General features: G+C 41.9%; 1 protein-coding gene across 1 annotated transcript in view; it reads left to right on the top strand.

Moving 5' to 3' along the window:
- Positions 1-21,619, top strand: part of LOC118343486 (zinc finger protein 609-like) — a gene marked incomplete at its 5' end in the record, with an annotated part of 45,957 nt that overhangs the window by 6,101 nt on the left and 18,237 nt on the right. Inside the window, 1 exon segment of the mRNA XM_035682331.1 lies at positions 19,415-19,640. Coding sequence (XP_035538224.1) covers positions 19,415-19,640 — 226 coding nt within the window.

Below are 21,619 nucleotides of genomic sequence, written 5' to 3'. Positions count from 1 at the left end.
AAAAAAAAAAAAAAAAAGGCAAGCGAGGGAACGAGAGAGCCAAATATCAAGACTCCCATTGCACTAACTCGATGTAGGCTTAGTTCTGTTTCTTCTATTTAATACCGTGGTGGGTGTGTGGTTGGACCATGGTCTAATAATAAACCATGAGACTATTCAGACCCAGAATGCAGCATGCAGATAGATAAAAAGCACTGTGGCGAGAGGGGAAAGAGAGGGCACATGAGGGGTAAGAGGAGGAGAAGAAGGGGGGAGGGGGGTGAAGAACTGCCTGAGATTAGGAGAGGAGGGAGGGAGCGTTGAGCAGTGTTATGAATGGATAGAGTCTTTAACCCCCCAACACACTGAATAGTTTGTCACAGGCTGCTGCGGCTGTATGTGGAATGAGAGGAGCTGGCTGAGAGCTCTTGGATTCCTGAATCCTTGAGGCATGTGGTCTGATTAGCAGAACAAAACCCACACAGTGGGGAGGAGCAGACGTGGCTTTTTTCCCCCCTCGACTGGAATTTTCTACCAGTGAGGGAAGAGGTGGCTCAAAGTTTGTACTGACTTGCTACGGTTGTAAAAGAGTTTGCAGACTTATGTTTTTGGGGGGATGTCTCCAGTTGTTGCTGAAGGCTTTTTGTTTCTGCACCGTCTCTTTTGTTTTGGCCACGTGAAAAGATTTTCCTCCCCTCAGTTCTTTGCTTCGTTGTAGTTCAACGCTCGCAGTTTATACATTTTCTGGCGCACGCGTTAAAATAATGATCGATATCGAAGCAGGTTTGACCGTGAAAGCATTTGTAGTCCGAGAGCTTAACTGCTTGTGAAATGTTTTTAGTTAAACAAAGAGGAAGTTAAAAGCAAGGCAGTGTTTGAGCAAGGAGTGATTATAGAGAGGATTACGTGTCTCGCCCTCCCCCCTAATACTTTTCTAAGGGGATTGTTTGCAGCCAGTTTGTTGTTAAATGGAAAGAGTTCAGGAAAAAATGCTGCGTCTGCTGTGAAATTCTCTACTGCATTGCACCATTGCTTGTTATCAAAGAGTATTTCTTTCCTCTGAAGTTGTAACGCTTAATGCTCGTGAATGCTATTTCATTTTCTATTCATAGGGAATCCGATAAAATTGCAAAAATGTGTCTTGAAACTCGTCTTAAACCTCGAGAGTCCCGTCACTCATCTGCCAGAAGAAGGTCCACATCCTGCTGCTCTCAAACTTGACACCTTCTGAAACCGGTTCTGAGATTTTCTAGCTTAAAGTTTCAGCTGTGACATCTTGTCTCTGGTCATAAAACGTCAGTATAGAAAGTACGTGCTTTCCGCTACCAGAGCATTGCTGCATTTTAATTGCTGCAGTTTCAAATCGAATATGTAAAAACAATCACATAACGGCTTTAAATGAAACAATGGGCTCAGTAAAGTTGTTAAAAGGGAAAAATCCTAGAGCCCAAGGTGACTTAAATTAAATATCTTGCTTTATTGTTCACCAACAGTCCAAAACCCAAAAATATTCAGTCTACTAAAATATAACACAAATGTCAAAGCAGTGAATTCACACGTTTCAGTATCGGGAACAGTCGAGTGCTTGACAAAACAGTCCCTGCTTTTTCTTTTCGACTAATCAATTGATCAGCTAATTGTTGCATTCCTAACTAAGAACACCAACTCTGCTCTTCAATAGTTTTATATTTATTTATATATATATATATATATATATATATAAACTAGGTAATAAGCCGACAGATTCTCACTTTACATAAATTTGGGTGTGGTGGGAAATTAAGAATGACATCGCCTTAAGCCAACAGCCGCCTGCTGCGATACATGTAATCTAGAAAGTCATTTGGTAATTTGACATTTGAGGAGATGCTTTGAATAATACAGCGTGCTGGAGCTTGCTGCATCGCCTCGTCAGATTCTTAACTCAGGTCTGTGCACCAGCTCCCACGGTGTGATTATCTATAATTGGCTTTAAAATACCACTTGACTGGTTGTGTAGCCTTTTGGGAAAACAACACATTTGTCTGTGGCTTGTTTGGTTTCAGTTTTTTGGACACTTGTGATGTTAGTTTCATTGGAGTGTCTCCTCTGGGATACTGGACGAATGAAACTCTAGTGAAGGTGAAGTGTTCTTCAGTGTTTTTGAAAAAAACAAGGAGGATACAAGCTATTTTTTCTTCTGGTAAACCTGAGCTCTGTAGTACAAGGCCTCGTATTATAACTGAATAAAGTACTACTGACACAAGGGTTGTCAACAACCTTATTGTTTAGCTTCATTAAAATAAGATGTTTATTTTTACTTTAGTGTTCCCATGAAACCATAAGAATGTTTATCTTCTATTTATGTTATATATATATATACCCAGAATCTTTAATGCCAGAAACTAGTCCTTGAGGAACTGAAAGGTTGTATCAGCCCGTCTAAAGACCTGCAAAGAAAAGGCAAAGTAGTCCACTGATGTATGAAACATCATTGTGGTGTGCGTCTATAAATCTGTCATGTGTTTTATTCTTTTAACTCTATTTGTTAAAGTCTTGGCAAAGAAAAGGTCTTGGCTGAAATAAACTGCTGCGAGGACTCAGAACTGTTCAGCACTGGAAGTATCCGTACTGTTGGAAAGTACTAACCCCTCAAGCAGAGACTTTTTAGGGGGTAAAATAATGTCCTGGCAACTTAATTTAGCCCATAGTCCCTGGGGTGGAAACGCACTGATTTCCTCCAAAGGTTCCTCGTCGCTGGGGAAAGTTCCTGTGGTGAAAACGCAGCTTATGTTATTACAGTCACACAGTCTTTCTGGTGTCAACTCCTGTCACACACAGCCAGGCTTCTTGTCATTTTACTCTCAGTTAAACCCTCACAGAGGTAGACAACTGAGCAAACACACATAATGGCTAATCCGTTTTCTTATCTGTCAGATGGTGTTGTTTTTTTTGGGGGGGGTGTTTGTTGTTTTCTGACTGAGGAGTTTCTCTGGGCTTATCCCTCTCGTTACATTTTGCTGTATGTCAAAAGGCTGTCGACCAAAAATAGAGCAGCAGTCCGCATTTCAGCATGAGAAATTGGAGAAGCAAGTCAGATCATGCGCTCCGTCTTGCCTAAGAGCCAAACCGAGAGGTCAGCCTCGAGAGCAAAACCTTTTTATACAAGCTTTCCTCTAATCCACTGACGACCGAGCCCGTTCTGAGCATAATTGAATATCATCCGTTTAAATATAAATAATACCAGCCTCTTGTAAATTAATTTGGCTTCATTTTGTTGAGAAGTATGCATTTGAGTTTTTGCTGCGTTGTGTCTGCACATGAGAGTGTGCTTGCATGCTTCCAAGCTTGGAAGTACAGATCTGAGATGAAAGGATTTTCTTTCCCATTCTAATCCACACAGACAGCTAGGCCCTTGTGATTATTCCCGCCCCCTTCTCTCCACTCATCTCTTTGAATGCCGGGCCTTTCTAATTCACCCTAAAAAGGGTTTCAAAAGGGGATTATACCGCTGATAGAAATTAAAGGGAGAACACGTCCGTCCTTTGGGACCAATGTCAAACATTCATGAGTCGATGGACGCTCGCTCCGCGCACAATGTTGGAATTGTTTTGCATTTCGCACGGCTGATTTTTTTTCAACACTAAACTACAGATGAACATTTATTAATGGAAGCGTTTGCTAGTTGTTGCTGAAAATCTTTCATATTGATCGGTGACATTGTTGGTCTTCGCTGTAAATGCAAATGGAAGTGTTATTGTAGTTAACAATTACAGGGAGAAATTATGTTCCAGTCAATTAAGGAATTATTTAAAATAGATAAGGATGTCATTATGATATAAGAGCAAGACATTACCAATACTTCATTAATTTGAGCGACACAATATAAGCAAAGTGCTTTATTCATTCCTTTTGCTCAGCAGTATTCGCTTTGGATTTAGTTATTCGGCAAAGCATGATTCTCATGAGTATTACACTGAAGGCCTTCATGTTAAACATGTTGGGGAAATGGAGTGGTTGAGAATGAGGTAAAGCGTCGTTTGGCTCACTGACCTGGGCCTCAGTCCAACAACTTAACGCTTCATCACCACTGAATCCCTTAAATCCTCACTCCAATCTAACGCTCTTCAAGAGAAATAAACAGATAAATAAACTATATGCATTAAGTCTACAAACACTGTTGGATTGTACGGTTCTGCTGCCTGAACTGAAGTTTGCTTTGTTGCCAGGTCCTTTCAAACTTGATGACATGGAACTATTTGACTTTGGCATCAAGGAGTCGGTCACTGTTTACACGACATTTTAAATTTATGCATCTGGCAGAGGCTCTTTGACCGGGGCCAGACTTGGCCCATGAATGGGTGAGAGCATTAAAGTAACAATATAAAATAACAATATATAAAGAGTTATGATGAAGTTATTATCTGCAGAACGACCACATAAACCGGCTCTACGCTGCAAATGACTCGACCGAACATTAACTCCAAGTTCCTCTTAGGTTTGGGAACTATTTGGAGCCAAACGAGAGTCATAATAGACAGAGCCCAGTTTGTCCTCCGTCCAGTGTGACTTTATGGACTAAATGTTAAAAGTTATTAGAATTGACGTCTTGTACTTTCATATTTTCTGCAACTTTACCCTTTTATTCCTCCTCTTCGTCCAGCAAATCAAGTCATCTTAATACTGCAGACTCTCATTCCAGACTTCTGATCCCTGTGTCTATAGATTATCTGTATTTTCGCGATTTACTACATTAAAAGCCTTAAATGCCATAAGTGATGAATGGAGGTTGTCCTCTACTTATACCTCTCCTCCAAAATTGGTTGTTTGCCAGTGACTTTTATAGTCTCCAGTGTGTGTGGGTTTGATTTTCTCATGCTGTTTCTTTTCCTTAAACAAGAGTACCACATGCATCAAAGTCACCCCTGCCACAGCAGCCCTCTTATGAATGCTGATACGCTCAACGGAGACTGCATCAGTGTCCTTGAATACAGAAGCGTTGCATTATCTGTTGTAGGCAGAGAAACAGTCCCCTGTCAAAACACTGTTCATCCTATTTGCTTGTTTCTGCCATCCCCTGCTCCAGACCCGTTTGGTCAGCAGTCTCGTCAGTACTGTCACAAATAATTAAGTAGCCATAATTGTGAATAATAAATGAAAAACATTTAAGAAACCAGGTGGATATTACTCTTAATCAGAATTGTCTGATACTGAAACAACTATTATTCTTCCTGTGGTCAACACTTAACCCGAGAGGCTTTTTAATTTCCCCCAATACAACAAGAATGTATGTATTTTGGACCGGGAGAAAACCAGAACCACCTGGAAGGAACCCATGCAGAAACTTTACACTGAAAGTGCCCGAGAGCTATCTGAGTGCCGTGAGTACTGCTCATTTATTTCAATGGGACCGGTGGGTCGACAGTGTGGGAGTGACAATGTAGTGGATGCTGGCAAAACAAATGCAGGGTCGTCTGGCAAAAACGTTGAGACTGGTTTTTCTGCAGCTGCCTGAATGCGTGCGCATATCTTTTTACTGTTTATCTGTCGATCCTCGAGTTGGAGGAGTTGGCATCTGGTAAACCTCCAAACTCTTGAATCACTCAAAGATCTTCTGGATCGTATTGTGTTACGTGTAGATGAAACCAATGAGCTACTGCAACAACGTATTGGTGTTTCACAGTACATCTAACGTGTTCTTAGAAGAATAATTTCCTTAAATTGCTACTGGGGGAATTATGCTGGTGTAGATCTTTTTTTTTTTTACCACGTAGCTGACCATCTTACTTACTTAATGACAAGGTCTGTGTGTCACCTGCCCACATGCAGCCAGTGCCAAGAGTAAGTGGCCGGTACGCTCTGACAAACAGGTTTGAACACGTCTGTATATGCAAACAGCCGAAGCAGAACTGTGCGGCAGACAACCTTTCGGGTCTGCTTGTGCGAAACTGTGAAATCATTTTGAAATGTAAATGAATCAAGTAGACAGGGTTGCTGTTTTTGTCTCAAAGTGCCTCACAGGTGCACAGATGGGCTGAGGGCTTGGTGGCATGTTAAGAATGGATATTATTTCCCACCAACGTGATTTGCAAGGCAAGCGTCCTGAATTAGTGGTCCATGTAGTTGATGTTTTGCTGCTATGACTTTTCACCCCGTTACCCAAAGAATGTACAGATGTATCCGACGAGTGTGCACTGTGATAGTTAAATAATCCTGAGTGCGTTTCTTCCCCTACACCGTGCTGTTTCTGAAACACCCAAAAGGACTTTAGGGTGTTTGTGTAGCTGCGAGAGGAGAGGATGGGTGAGTGGATCAATAAAGGTGAAGTTAATATGGAAATGAGCTCCTCTTTGTAGAGGAGGCTGGGGAGTTGTTTAGTCCTTGGCGATGAGCTGAGCTCGCACATTCAATTATGTTTTGTAAGTGGGGCCTCTCCGTCCATCTGGAAAACTAAATTATGTTTAATCATATCCATTAGGTTTATGTATCCCTTAAAGAGTGAGACATTTTGCTGTTAAATCCATTCACTTAAGTTGAATGTAATACTTATTATTGTTGATAATATTATAAGGAAATTACTGTATCGTTGAATAAAAGGGACGTTTAATAAACCAAAAAAATTACGATGCAAGAATTCACAGGCGTTGTTTCTGTGCTACACGACCTTCACACTGTACTTCCCCTTCGTTATGATCTGGGGTTTTGTCCTGATCCAGTTAAGATGAATGTCAAACCTGTTACCTCGATTGATTTTTCCAGACCATTTTCATATACTGTTCACTGCAGGAGATGTGCAGTTGTTAGCTGCAGGGGTGAAAGTCAAGAGGAAGCATAGGGAGAATAAAAACATCATTGACTCGTCAGCTGAGGTTTTTAAAGAATAAATACTTTGAGTTTAATTATTTAGCCCAATCTCATCTTGAATCTAGTATTGGTTATGAATTATTAAACTCCATAGAGGTTCAGTGTTGGTGCAGAAATGTACTTGAAAAACCTGAAAATAAAAGCCAAGTTTTGTGTCTTTTTGCCTACTGTTCTGATATTCTAATATTGGAAATCAGGCATAGACAGTTTTGTGATTTTTATATATATATAATTAACTGATTCTTAACCACATCTTGAACATTTTGAATATACATACGTCACACTGTCTCAAAAAGGCATTTATCTTTAACTAACGATACATAACTCTGACCCCCCCCCCGGCTCTTAAGATGTCAGTTTGATAGTAAGTCCCCAGGATAAATAAAGATGGAGGTATCATCTGTGTTTCTGGATAGCAGCTGCAGACAGGGAGGGGGAGGGCGGGTGGGGACGACAATGACTGCACTGACTGTTTATTTTTATCAGGGCATTAGCAGATTAGGCACTCAAACTAACAAGGTCATCAAACTCTGATGGCTGAGAGCAGCAGACCTCTGCTAAGCGGCTGGCAGAGCGAGGGGAGATTTTGTGCGTTATAGCGGGTTTCACTTTACTCCTGCTCCCTCGACATCACCGCAGCATGACTTATTAGTGCTTTTAATGATCTGAAGGGCACAGGGATATAATTTGTTTAGAGATTCCCTCCCAGCGACTGCAGTGCAATGGCTTACAGTATTGTGCTGACACGTCGCCACATGTCCTTTTGATTAAGCAAGTGTCTTAGGAACATTTGAGAGCTCAATCTCCTTTTGTTGTTATGCCAAAGTGCATCTACTGAGTAGTTTCAAACAGCTTTTAGATTGATTTGATACTCGCTAAAGTAGATTTATTTCCAGGTCGGTCCTGTTTGCCATGGGGTTTTTTTTTTAACTGCAGTAAAGGCCTCTCACATAACTCCCTGGATTATTCTCAAGTCAGCTCCAGACTATAATTATCAAAACAAGTCATAGACGTGCAGCGTGGATCAGAAAATAAACTGCGGTGTAACTTTCCCTGCTACGCTCTTCTAGTGACCTGCCTTTACAACTATTCTTCCTGCCCACCAGTAAGTGTTGAAATGTCATGTGGTGCAAGCTACAGCATTCATTGCCTCGAGGTGTATGAAGGTGTAAAAGTCTGTAGGGCTTTGAGGGCGTAGTGCAGGAACTACTAGCGCTCAGTAATAGTGCACATCACCGTCCATTAAGATAGACATGGTTCAATAGGAGCTCTGTGAGACAGCCAGCAGTAGAGGTCAATCAGAGTAGCAAGCCCTAGTTAAAGTAGCAGCATGAGGGACAGCTCAGTGAGTGCAGCTCAAGTACTATCTGCAGAGCGGAGCCCATTGCACTCCTCCACATGTACAAACACATATTTCTACTCCTGCAGCCATGGCCTTCACCTCTGCAACTTAATCATCTGCTTTTCTGTCTGAACAGCTGAAACCTTCACTGAGTTTTTTTAAAAGTTGACCGGCCTAGAATAGATGTTGGAAGCCAATTAAAGGATTCCCGGTTGTCTACTGACTGGAATTTAGGTATATTTAGCATTTTATCCGTGTTTAATTGTTTACAGCTTCTCATATTGTGGTTAATGTACCGTCCATTACGGGAATTTTGATGTTCCCACAATCTGGCGTCCATAGTGACAAGTCTACTTTGTGCTAAGTATAGTATTCATTGTGTTTTGTTTGTTTGTGTCAGCCCAAGTAACACAAAACAATAGAAAGTCATTTGACATAATTTTGATATAAAAAAATAAATAAATAAAAAGAATTACGTTCATTGATGTGTGGCTTAGGATTGTCTTTGTAATGTTTGGAGAAGGCACCGCCCACAGAAGAGAGTCAACACGAGGGAAACAGACTAACCGAACATCTATAAATAGTTTGAGGTTAGGGGCTCTGGGGAAATCTCACAGCCTGCATAACAACTTGTTTTCCTTGTATAATATGTGGGACTAGTAAAATGTCTTTTGTTGCATAGCTGATAAGGTTTCTGGATGTCTAGGAGTGTTTATTTTTGCTCGACTGCTCTAGGCTTTTCAGTACAGGAAGGTAGGTACTTGAAACTAGAGTCTGGTCACGGCTGTCAACGTTACGGCGAACTGTAAACACTAAGTACACTACACAGGGAGCTGGATTTCTCTCCAGCACCGATCTCAAAGCCTCGGCCAGAGCCTCACAGTTGTAAGACGACAAAGAGTGAATCATTGGTATTTGGGTGGGAATCTAGGTGGCTGAGCTGTTGATGACAGCCTCTCAGTTTGTTGTCAGGTTTCCCTTTTGCTACGAGATAAGATTTATGACTATGGAGAGGGCTGGCGAGAGAGAAATCCTCGTAGGCTCAGCTTAGTTTATCTGGATTTCTGCTTCCAGCACAGCCTCTCTCCCTGTCGGACGCAAGTGGGTGACCTTGGCAAGAATGTGGCTTACTGTTGTAATAGATACTGTTGTTGTCAACTGACCTATGGTCGAGTGGGAGGATGAGAAATGGGAGAAAGGGAAAAGGAGGAGAATCCCCAATAGAACCTGGCAGAATCAGTATCTAGGTAGGATTAACTTCAAATCCCCCCCAGCTGATGAAGATTTAAGCTTCTGACATATTTGCAATGTTATAATGAATTGCCAGTATTCAGTGTTGCACTTAGGTTAACCTTAGTTGCAATATCATATGTTGCCGAGAACATCCAGCCTCTACACATTAACAGTGAAACCACAGACTAGAGCTGCAATGATTAGTCTATTAATCAGTCGACAGAAAATTAATTTGCTAATAGAACATTTGTTTGGTTTGTATTAGTTTTTAAAATATGAGGATTTGATGCTTTTCTTTGTAATAAACTGTTTTATACATTATATATCTATATAAAACAAGACATTTGAAGACATCTCCTTTGGCTTTGGGAAAATTACAACATCCCTTTTATACTATTGTCTGACATTTTACAACAAACACAATGAATTAATTAGTTAAACAAATAACCGTCGGATCAGTTCGATAAAGAAAATAATTGTTAGTTGCAGCCCTACTCGCCAGTATTCAGTGTTACACAACAATAAGCATTTATATGTTTTTGTATTTTAAGTATGGAAGAACACAAACTCTTATAAACCAACCAGGCAAAAAAAAAAGAATAGTTTTGTTCCTGTTAATAGAGTGCAGAGACATAATGTGTAGGCAGTTCAACTTGTTTTATCAGCAGTAAACACAAAGAGAGATTCAGCTTGCCCTGCTTCTATGTGGAGAGCTTTTAGTCCTCATGATACCCAACAACCCACCCCAGTGCACTTCTAACCCAACCCCCACTCTATCATCCAACAAACAATAGCAGGCGTAGGCTCAAGGGAGCTAGCTGAGCCAGAGAGAGGAAAGGAAGGAATTAGGTTGACAAGGTCAAGCTGAACCAAGACAAGAGAAAAGTGTACCATACCACCTGCTGTGCGTAAGCCACTCAACCAACCCGGCATCCAGCTTGCCTGCCAGACCTCTGAGCTAAGCAGGTACAAATGATGTCAGCCTTACTTAGAAAGAAATGCAGGTAATCTTTCCAATTCTCATTTGTTTTGAGTATTGCCACGTAGCACGGTGACAGTACTGTCCTCCTCCAGGGATCATTTACTTTTGTCTTCCCATCTGTTCATTAGCCTAAAGTGTGTTCAGAGCATAGCTTGAAAATAATAAAGAGAGGAAGGGTTTAGTGAAGCCTACACTGTATACTGAGGAGTTCACTTACTCTTATTTAGCTTGCTTAAGGAGTGTTAAATATGTGATTGTGATGGCACAGAATAACAATAAAAGGAGAAACTAAACACTAAATCCATTATTTTAGCCACATTAGCATATGGCTTTAGAGACAGTAATGTCTGTCAGTCGGGCCATCAGACTGAAATACAGCTAGTGTTTATCATTCATGGTTCCCAGAGGATCCTGGTGTCTTTGGTGATCCCCTGACTTTAACTTAAATGCCACCATGAGGTTGACATTTGTGGTTCTTTGTGATCTTAATGTGTCCAATACTCTGCTTTATGACTCTGCAGAAATAATGACATTCATGTTCTCCCTCAGCTGCTAACACGCTAAACAGGATGGTGAATATGGTAAACATCTTTCCAGCTGAACATCAACATGTCAACATTTTCATTTTCAGGATTTTAACATGAGCATGTATCTGAAAGTACTGCTGTGCCTGTTTGAATATGTGAAATTCAGTTACTCTTAAATACATCAGAATTTTTATAATGCACTGAAAAAGCATTAAAATTAAATAAAGCATTTCTTTTATTTTACAACCTGTTTTTTTTCTTTTTCCTCAGTTTTTATATTTTACTCACCAAGTTAATTGCTGAAATCTGGGGACGCAGCGACTTTGCCAGTGGCACCAGGAATACGAGCATTAAAACAGGCAGAAAGGTTGTAAACAAACCCCCAGTTTCACCAAATATTGGTCTAGTTTGACTTCTGCAGTTTCACAGTGGTAGTAAAAAAGAGTTTTTCCTCTGTGTGACTTTGCTTCACCGGACAAATTAGGCCACTGCTTCATAAGTGAGCAAATTGGTAAGCTCCACTTGCCTTGGCTCAGTCCTCTACCCTCCGGTCCCTCGTGCCTTCTGTCTTTTTATATCACTTTTACTTCCCATCATGCTGCTGGTAGCTGTAGGAGCAGTCTCTTGACTAATGTATGTTGTCCTTTCATCATCGAGTGCATATGTCTCCACAGGTAAAGCGTCTCTGGCTCTCTGAAGAGGTTTCTCTTTGACAAAGCTTTGTGTACTTTTTGCCTTTGGTATAATCAAAGGCCTCGGTCAGATAGTAGCTCTGAATGTGAATGAATGTGTCACACCAAGAAGATATTAAATTTGATTGCTACTGAAATTTACAGCGAATATGAAAGCATTACTCGTCTTTCTAACCGTTGAAGCTGTAATTCACAGCTGTTGTTAAAGGCCTCGAGATGAAAGTTTACTCGGTGCTGCATGCGAAGCTCCTTCCTTTACAGACGTTTTTCATGTTTATGGCTTCGTCTTTCACTGTTCTGTTTCTGAACTCGGAGGTTGTGTTGCATCATAAAAACAAGCTGTAATGTTAAGTGTAAAAATGTGGGCTGACGCTAATCAGTATTTCCTGGAGACATTTAAAAAATAACATGTTCTGAAAGGTTTTTTTTTTTTCTTTTAACATTAAATAGAAATGTGTTTTACATTAATAAATCTAAACTCCTTTAGACTGTTGTATGAAAAATGTGTTGTTTAAATGCATGGCATAGGCCTGTAACGCTACAGAGTCATATGGCAAACGGCTTCTTTGTTCGACGATAACTGTTTCCAGTGAGATCCTGGCTGACTCATTATGGCTCCAAAGAGATTGCAGGTCGTGGGTGACCGACTTCATCACAGCTTAGTTTCCTCTCTGTATTATTTATGTGTGGTTATGCTTTCCTGAAAGCACAATTAGCAGCTAAAACTGAGACGAGTTGCCTAGAAACTGAGTGCCTTTTGCCAGCTGGTGGTCTACAATTGATCTCAGGTGTTCCTGTTTGTGTTTTCTCTCTCGGTTTCTGTGATTTACTCTGAGCTTCAAAGCGAATGATGGTGTGGTTTTAGTGAAGGAATAAGGCCAGCGTGCAGTGTTTGAAAACCATCGGGGGAGGCGGTTCGAACTTGAAAAAGGAATCCAGTCATTTTATGTCTTTCCTGTCCCCTGGCTAAATCGAACATTTTACTAATCAAATTAGACGAGGCTTGTGCATTTGTTTTAAATCGTAGCTTATTGCTAACAACCGCGTTACGTCACTGCCCTCGATAACGCGGCTCTCTGTAAAAGCTACTCGGCGATGTGATTGTCTGCTGATAATCAGACTCTGCATTGCAAATTGTCTGGACGGTTTAGAATTTAAATTGCGGCTGTTCTTAAATTCATTATGTGGATTCAACGGCGTGGGACGGATTGCGCGTCCCCACGTTGTTTGGATGGGGCTTGGGTCGCTTTCTCCGTTTCCTAACTGAGTGTCGTTGGTGCTGAAAGAGGCACCGACCAGAGACAGAAAAAAAAGTGTACTCTCCACTGGCCTTCGACCTCACTAACTCACCAAAGATGTTCACAGGGTTTGCCCCCGGTGTCAAAAAGAATTACATAATTGAAGCAGGAACGCTGAGCTCGGCCAACTAATAGCACTTCGGCCAGGATTCCTTTTTACTTAATAATGGCCGCATGTGTCAGGAAGAATTACATTTTCTCTTTTCAAGACAGATGTTTTCTTTCTTTTGATGTTGGAAATGGTGTTGAATTCCCCCATGCTTTTATCAGGCTGGAAGATCTACACTGTTCGATGGTTAAACGATCAACATCAGTTCAAGTATTTTCAGACTGGAGTTTGGAAACAACTCTTTATTGTTCTTCAAACATTCATAACAATGTTACTGAACAAAAGTCATTTCTAGACAGAATATAAACATTTATGTAAGTACTAATCTGTAAGTGTTTTTTAATGTATTTGACCTAAACTCAACACCCATAAATGGCTGCTGGAGTATAAACAGTTAATGAATGACATGAGTAAAACGCTCTTCATAAATGTTTATATACCGCCTGTAAATGTCGAAAAAAGGACGACTGCGAGTAAAGTGTTGAATCTTCTCCTATTGTCACCTCTTGATACAACAAAGGTGTGCTGACAGGTACAGTGTTTCCCCCAGAATTAGAAACCTGTTTGTGGTGGGAGCTGACGGTGGGTGTGCTATCAGTCTCACCTATTGCGTCTGCCCTCTTTCTTTCTTCATCATCTGCAACTATTCCTTCCTGATCTTCTCGCAGCTTCAGCAAAAACAAATTAATTGGGTAGCTATTCACATCGGTTTGGCCAATACCTTTTATGGTCTCTACTGTCTTTGCACTTTAAGGCTGCTCAATTAATCGAAATTTGATCATGATTATGGATTTTGGGGCCAAACGATCTCAAAACTTAATAAAATCGGGGGGGAAACGATTTTCTTTTTTTATTTTCTTTGTTTGCTGCAACGTTGTTTACAGTCTGCCGTATTTCGCCCGCATGCGTATTCCGTCGCCTCCCCCCACCAGCGTGCACTGCACACAGTCATGCCGCTCGCGTATTCTCACCGTTCCTGACCTGTCACGCGACAATCGTGAAGTCTACTAACTGTTATATCACTTCGCTGGGTTCGCGGTCGCCGACACTCGCTTGCAGGTTCTTTCTCCTGTCACGCTTGTTTTTTTTTGGTTTTGAAACAGGTAACGAGGAAGACCTTACAAATGTTTACGGGGGGAAAAGGAAAGTGTCACTGGGGAGGACTTCTTTGCAATAGTGGCTTTTTGATCAATATGGGTTTCAATAAATGCAAGCACGCTTTCTGAAGTTAAAAAATAATCGTTTGGAATAATCGTGGATTTCAATTCTGATTTTCCATAATCGAGCAGCCCTATTGCACTTCCTCAAGACATCACGGTTAAAGAAGCAACACTAACGTTATCCGGTCGATATTGACTAGCAGCTGTGTACATGCTGGCTAATAACTTATTTGAAGAGTCGGGTCTCTGAGATCGACAGCACTGTGTTAAGAACGCAGATAGACTAACTTATCATAGTTAACTTTAATGCATCGGTTTTGTTAATGATACCAACCATTCATGAACTCTGGATTTATTGTATTCAGGAATAAGAGCGGCTGTCTTCCTCTGCTAAGACGTGATAACAACAATCCCTTCATCCTGCACATGATCATGTTTTGATTTAGAGTGTGCACGGAGAGGAGGGAAATAGATGATAAACTCTCATCTGCGGTCAATCCAAATGACCCAGTATGCATTATCTGACCTGACCCTACTTCCAGATTGGGTTAAATGCAGGTCTCGGCTTTGGTATGAAAGGGTAAACGCAGAATCCTGTCAGGCATCGGTGTCTCTCCTGATGTTACTGGCTTTTTTAATCGCGTTGCAACCGACTACCAAACTGGTCTTAAAGAAATAGAGAGAGAGAAAAAGAAAGAAAGCATTAGTGGGCACAAAAATAAACTGCAAATGGTGCTTTTTGCTCATACCTACTAATGCAGAGAAAGCACCAGAAGAAAATGCAATTCTATGGTTTTAGCAGCGATGTGTATTGAACTACTGTTACAGGCCTGATTCTCTGTGACCTGTAGCAGAAGTCTCGCCTGAAACCATGACAGGAACACACATTCAATATGTGTCAAATGGGCATGGAAGTGATAATAATGGATGTTTCTACTCAGAACCATTTTATTATCTGTATTATCCAAAGGCCACATGATTTTCAGAGCTATCTAGAGCATAGATGCTTCTGTCTTAAACATAACCAGTCTGACGGGTTACTATGGGTTTATTACTGCCTAACGACCCGTGATAACAACAATCAGGCTTGTTGTGGGCTCCCTTAGATTTCCTTTGTTTTCATTGTTTTTCGCTACTCAGTATTTGTGATGCATGATTAACAAGCTTGTTTTCAGATGTCATGGGGAATACAGTGAACAAACTCTAGTGAACCAAATGAAATTACAAAACAAATCACCCAGATCATTGTTTGTGACATTAATGGTCCTTTCTAGATTCGACCTTCTTTCCATTTCAGAGTAATAGCTGTTGCGACATTTACAGTGGTTGTCCGAGTCCAAGTTAAGGCACTCGTATTGCTGATTTAAGTGCGGTTTGCAGTCAAACACGTCAAGCGTAATTTGGTGGGCTGTATTCTAGCTCCACACCGCCCACTTGAGTACAGCCAAGACAGGTGTCTCAGTATGACACTCCAGCGTAATCCTTTTGTAATCCTCGCCCAAGCTCAGTGCTCAGTTTCTTAATCCCAACTCTAATAAACAAGTTAAAGCTGAAGTTAATGTGTCCAGTAAAAAGTGCAGCAAGTGCCTGTGTGCCACGGGCGAGTTACTGTGTGATCACTGGAAATCCAGGCACAGTTCCCCCTCTGTCAGCACTGTGAGGTATGCTCAACGCCAGTCTGAGATTCATAGGATTTCTGTCTGTTAGTTCGACATTATTCTTGCCAGTGTGGCTTTCTCAAGGAGTTGGCATGGGGTTTCAGTTAAGAGAAGGTTTGCGTGACACTCAGGCGTTGTGGTTCTTTGGGGGGGAGATTTTTAAAATCCGTTTGTATAGTCTTGCAAGCAGAGAAGAAATCATGGAATTTGGCATCGGGTAGAGCTTTGTGTAATCTGACAAGTTGTGTAGTTGAGTCGCATGTGGTTTTTCAAAACCCCGGACAAGACGTCAAGCATTTCACTGTGTGGGTTTACTTTCTGCAGTCCCACAGTGAAAGTCCTTTTGTTCACTCATCCATTGATAGAAGTTGGAAATAGAGCGCCACTGTTCGTGCACATTGTACACTGGTGCTCTTTTCATTGTGATTCTATTCTAATTATTTTGTACCATGGTTCTTTTATTGTGTAGTGGCATTAGACTGGCGTGTCCCTTCTTTATTTGTGACTAGTGAAATGGAATAATTCTCCTGTCTTTTTAACATGCCAGGGTTTTAAGTGGGGGAGGGGGGAGTCAAAGCACATCCAGCAAGGTTATACTCGATCTGCAAACGTAAGATAGGGCAGTGAAGTTCATCGAGATGATTGGATTCATAGAGATTATTAACCTCGGGAATATAGGATGGAATTGTTCTGTGAATCACCAGTTTTCAGTGTCTGTAAAACAAATAATTGGAGAGTTAGGGTGAGCAAAAGGCTTCTGATACCAAAGCTAGGCTATACTTAGAAACCTGTTAAATCCTGGAACCTCAATCTGCTTTGACCTGTTTGTTACTTTAATTCATCCGAGTGTTATTTGTCTGTTGTAATTTTAAATTGGGCTTTATAACTCATTACCTGGTTACCAGAAATGCATTTTGTTTCAAGTGTGACTGGTTCTGTCTCTATTAGTGTCGAGGCGAGAGCTGCAACAATTACTTGGTTAATCGAACAGTCGATTGACAGAAAATTAATTGATTAATTCTCCGGATTGCAGCTTCTTAAATGTGAGTATTTGCTGGCTTCGTCATCGTAAACTGAACATCTGTTGGTCGGACACTTACACCTGGGTTTATTAATAAACACTGCCCACTACCAGCTAGGAACCGGAGCCCGCTACTCAACCTACTTCATTACAGAAAGGAGGCTATTTCCAGGCCATTATTCTGTCACCTAACCTTGTTCACAAATACACCCCTAATGTCAATCCCCAAAAATGTCGACACAAACAGTTTGAGGAGTTGAGTCAATTTACAGGAGACTCTGCATGGACCTGTTTGCACCTTTTCACCGTTTGCTGTCACTCTGAAGGAGAGTTTGATGTGTGGTCTTGTCTGTGGCTCTCTGTGTCTCCATAAGGCCCAGGAACAGTGTGTGGTGACAGCTTGGGTGATTACCTGTCCTGTCTCATTCACTCAGCCGGCCTGCAGCTTGGCCACATCATGCATCAGAAACTGACACACGGTGATTACAATGTCGTTAGGGCTGACTCTCTGTCGCTCTCTGCACACATTAATTTGCTCTTCCTCTGAGCACCGGGAGAAATGGTCTATCCATGCTCATTTCTGTAAACCGTGAAATATGAAGCTTCTGTCTTGAGCTAATATTAAATTTCATCAGGGACTAATGTTTGGTTTTCAGAGCACTCAGTTCATCACAGATTCAGATTTCTCATTCTGTGATTGATCGGAAATGTCTCACACGGCATAATTCATGGCGGTATTGCTCTCAAATAATCTGTTTTTATAAATCATGATCTATCACAGCGTTGTTTATGAATCTCAAATAATCAAATCCATTAAAAATTCCATCAGAAGTATTGTTCACCTTGAGAAAGTACATCTTGAATGATAAATTAAAATGCTATTGTCTTATCAATCTTCCTGGGCAGGTTATTATAGCAAGCCTTACGTACGTTGATGTTAATGTGCATACATACATGTTTCCATATATGTATTTTGAATTTGAAACCAAAATAATGGACAAATCCAAAGTAGGATTCATCATCTGGGAACCATGAATGTAAACTAACTACATAAACTAAATAACTGGAGGATCAGTGAAGACATTAAAGTTAAGTTGTACCAATAGAGATATTACCTACCGACACACCGACAGACCAAGCAAATTTAATCTGTAACGTCGATACATACGGTGATAAATATTTGTAGTTCTTCACATCATACTCAGTTTGGAACAGTAAGTAGATTAGAGCAATTATTTAAAGGCTGCACAGGCTTATAATCCAATGTGTCAGTTGTTATTTTGTCTTCTAAATCTAATTGGATCCAGCATTGGCAGCATATTCCCGAGCACTGAGTGGTTTATGCCCAATTAATAAATGTGTGTTGTTGGCTGCGGCATGGCATTCCTCCTGCAGTTCATTGCTAATGATTTGGAGCGCTTTAATGTCGACTGCCTTGAATGAAGAGCACTAAGCCTGGTGTCACTGTGGCCCTTAAATCACCATCAGTCTTCCTCTCTCTGTCTCTTTTCCGCCTACACATTTTTCTATCTCCTGTTCTCGTGCACGCTTCCCCTCGGCCGCTCTCATCGCCTCCCTCCCCTCCTGTTCTTTTCATTTTCGCTTCCATGTAGGCCCACTGTCTCTTCATTGCTGTCACAGTGTGTCAGAACAGGTGGAATCAATTACTGACCTTCAGCGGCTCACTCCCCTACCACAACTAGCTCTTTAATTGAGGGAATTAATGAGTGATCAGCCTGTGAGATGATTCGGTCTCATGGATCTCGCTCGACTGTGCGAGGGAGGAAAGCCGGGGGAGGGATTGTTTGACCAATCCTGCATAACTAATTCTGTCCTTCCAGAGAGGCAGTCGAAGCCGGCCTTCCCTGCCCGCTAATCACCTCTAAGATTGAGGAAAGACGCAGTACTATGTTACAACACTAAGTGCTGCATCGCTCTTACTGATTAAGATTGCTTTCAAGGGCCACTGGCGTACAGGATGACTTCCATGTGCTCAGCAGTTTAACTTCCCCTCATTGTGGCATCCATTGGCTGTATCTGAACATCTGCTCTGCATGTGTTTATACGAAGGGTGCCCCGATTGATCGGTCACCGATCGCAATCTGCCGATATTCTTCTTTAAACAGAGATCAGAAGAGCCGATCAGCTGACACATTTAATTTACTCCACAGGAAAAGTTATTCAGATTTTGACACGCATAGATTAACTCGGGTGGGTCGACTGTGTGTCAACGGGCTCGTTTTTAGTATTTTGCAGAGAAACGGAGAGAGAGACTGCTTAACGAGCGCGAAGCAGCATCTGTTTTTTTTTTGTTTTCGATGACATTCAGAACGCGAGTTGTGTTTTCTGGGTGACTTTATAAAACTTGCTAACTAACAGTATCGGAGCAGACACGTACAGCTTGTTTATGGCGAGAGAAGCAGAAAGAGGTGGGGTGGAGCTAGCCTGTGTGTGTGTGTGTGTAATGGACCCAGTGATCGGTGATTGGTCTCTAAAACCCTGATCGAAGCGCCCTTGGTCTACACGGTGGTTCTGAAGTGTCTCATGTGTCTCTACTTCTTTCTTCACAGATGGAATCTCCCGTCTCCACGCCAGCCCCTCCTCCCCTCCACCTCCTGGCCACAGTAGGCAACAGTGAGATCGCCTCGCCGTGTGAGCAGATAATGGTGCGCACACGCTCAGTGGCGGTGAACACATCTGATGTGGCCCTGGCTACTGAACCTGAATGTTTGGGGCCCTGCGAGCCTGGTACCAGTGTTAATCTCGAAGGCATCGTGTGGCAGGAAACTGAAGACGGTAAGTGAAGTGGTTTAACATGCTGTTCGGTAGGGCTGAGAATCTTTAGGGGTCGTGATTCGACTCGATTTGAAACACATTTGATTCGTTAAATTGAAAATAGACTCCATGTTCGAGTTCTTACTCCGACGCATTTTGTGTAAACATTAAACATGAAGCTGATCTTAATTACAACTGTCTAAACAAAAGCCTTTTTATCTAAAACTAGTGTAAGTGTATTTAAATTTAGCTGTAAAAATGGATTACACTTTTAAACTTGAACTGGTCTTTTGAAGTGGATTGTATTATTTTCTTACTCCAGAGTTTGTTTGTAGACGTTTTGGAAAGAGGTGCCGCGTAGGAAGAATCGCAATCCTTACGTGAATCGATCCCCCTCCCACCCACACAGCCGCACTGTTTAGTCAATCTCCTACCTGTGAAACAACTGAGTCCTGTATTCTGGCATAAAAGAAAACTGGCTACAAACAGATGGGATTGTTTGTTTTGTTCTTTTATTTACATACCCAGCGCGGTTGCATTAATACATCAAAGAGGTATTGGTTTGTCGAGGCTTTAGTCGTTTAAAATAAAATTATCATGTTGCTGTCATTACCATACATTTTTTTAGCCTGCTAAAATGTAATTGGATACGGCCCGACTGCCTCAAGAGCTGGTGGTGGTACTAATGTGTGCTTTAACAGCACTGCATAATATTGCCAACAAGAATAGTAGTTGGCAGGCAGTTCTTAGGTGGCCTTGATTTGTTTTTTGCTCGGGAGTACGCAGACGGGAGTTTCTATATATCTAGATATCTGCTCTCGACAACAACATGCCTCATAACACAAAGCACTTTTTTTTAGTATGCCAGTTGGGAATAGAGTTGCTCCTCTCCTGTGGTGCAGTCCGAGTGAAATCTTAGACTCTCTCCGTTTTCCTCCGTTGGATCGAAAACCGCATTCGGCTTATTTAATTTTAAGATGTATCGCCAGCACTATCAGGTTCTGCTCGGTCTGAAAAACTGCCCCCTTTTTTCTTGTCGTGCATGTGAAATAATGCAAACACCAAATCTTCAAAGCAGCTCGCGCTCAGTTGCTCTGCGGGCATGCTGAGTACAAATCGCCCACACATCCACAGTGCTGCTTGTTGGTTCACTTGGAGGAAACAGAAAAAAGGTCCCTGCCTCATCAACATTCCCAAAGCACAGTCCCTGCTATTGAGTGGCTTTTTCCCCCCTCTCTCCCTCTTTTTGATTTTTGCTCCAGCCCTGGGCTGTGTCTGATTCACCCCTGTTCTCTTCTCTTTTGCAACTCTTTTCTGTTACCAAGCATCCAGCCAGTCACCCCTTGACTCTGTTTCCAAGCAAACTGGGAGAGAGCGAGTGCAAGGCAGGGGGTTGGGGCAGGCGGGGGGGGGAGATAGACAAGGCTACTTCTGTTAGTGACACAAACATGGCTCAGAGCCAACACCAGTACTATGTTTGTGCTCCCTCATTCTCTGCCTCCCACAGAGTGATTGACCCTCCCCCTCGCCCTGCCCCCGTCCCTTTCCCCGTCCAAGTCTGTCCTTTGCCTGCACTCACTCTCTCAAAGCTGCTATTTTGGCTGGAAAGGTAGTGGTTTGGCCTGATGGGGCTGTGTTTTCTTCGGATTCTACTCTATCTGGCTCAGTGGGGAAGGAGCTGGTGGGAGCTTGTGAGTGGTGATAAAAGTGGTATGGTGGAGAGGGGAGGTAGGAGGGTATGTGTTGATGTGAGGAGGAGGGGTGCGGGGCATTTTGCAGGTGTAACACGCAGGTTGTTTTGGCCATCTGAGCTGTGAGACCAGTAGGGTTTCTAGAAACCAACACACTGAGTTCTCTTTGAAGCCTGTTTTTTTTATTACACGCAAAGCCTCTATCAGGGTAGAGAGTCTTATGAGACAGGATGTAGAAGAGATATATTTAAAAACAGCAACCACGAAGAGACCCTCAGTGGTCTGACACCACTGCTCGCTCACTGCCTA

The sequence above is a fragment of the Morone saxatilis genome, unplaced genomic scaffold (genome assembly GCF_004916995.1).
Source record: "Morone saxatilis isolate NCDOM2014 unplaced genomic scaffold, NCSU_SB_2.0 Contig11, whole genome shotgun sequence".
NCBI lineage: Eukaryota > Metazoa > Chordata > Actinopteri > Moronidae > Morone > Morone saxatilis.
This window is presented reverse-complemented; position numbering and strand designations above follow the sequence as displayed.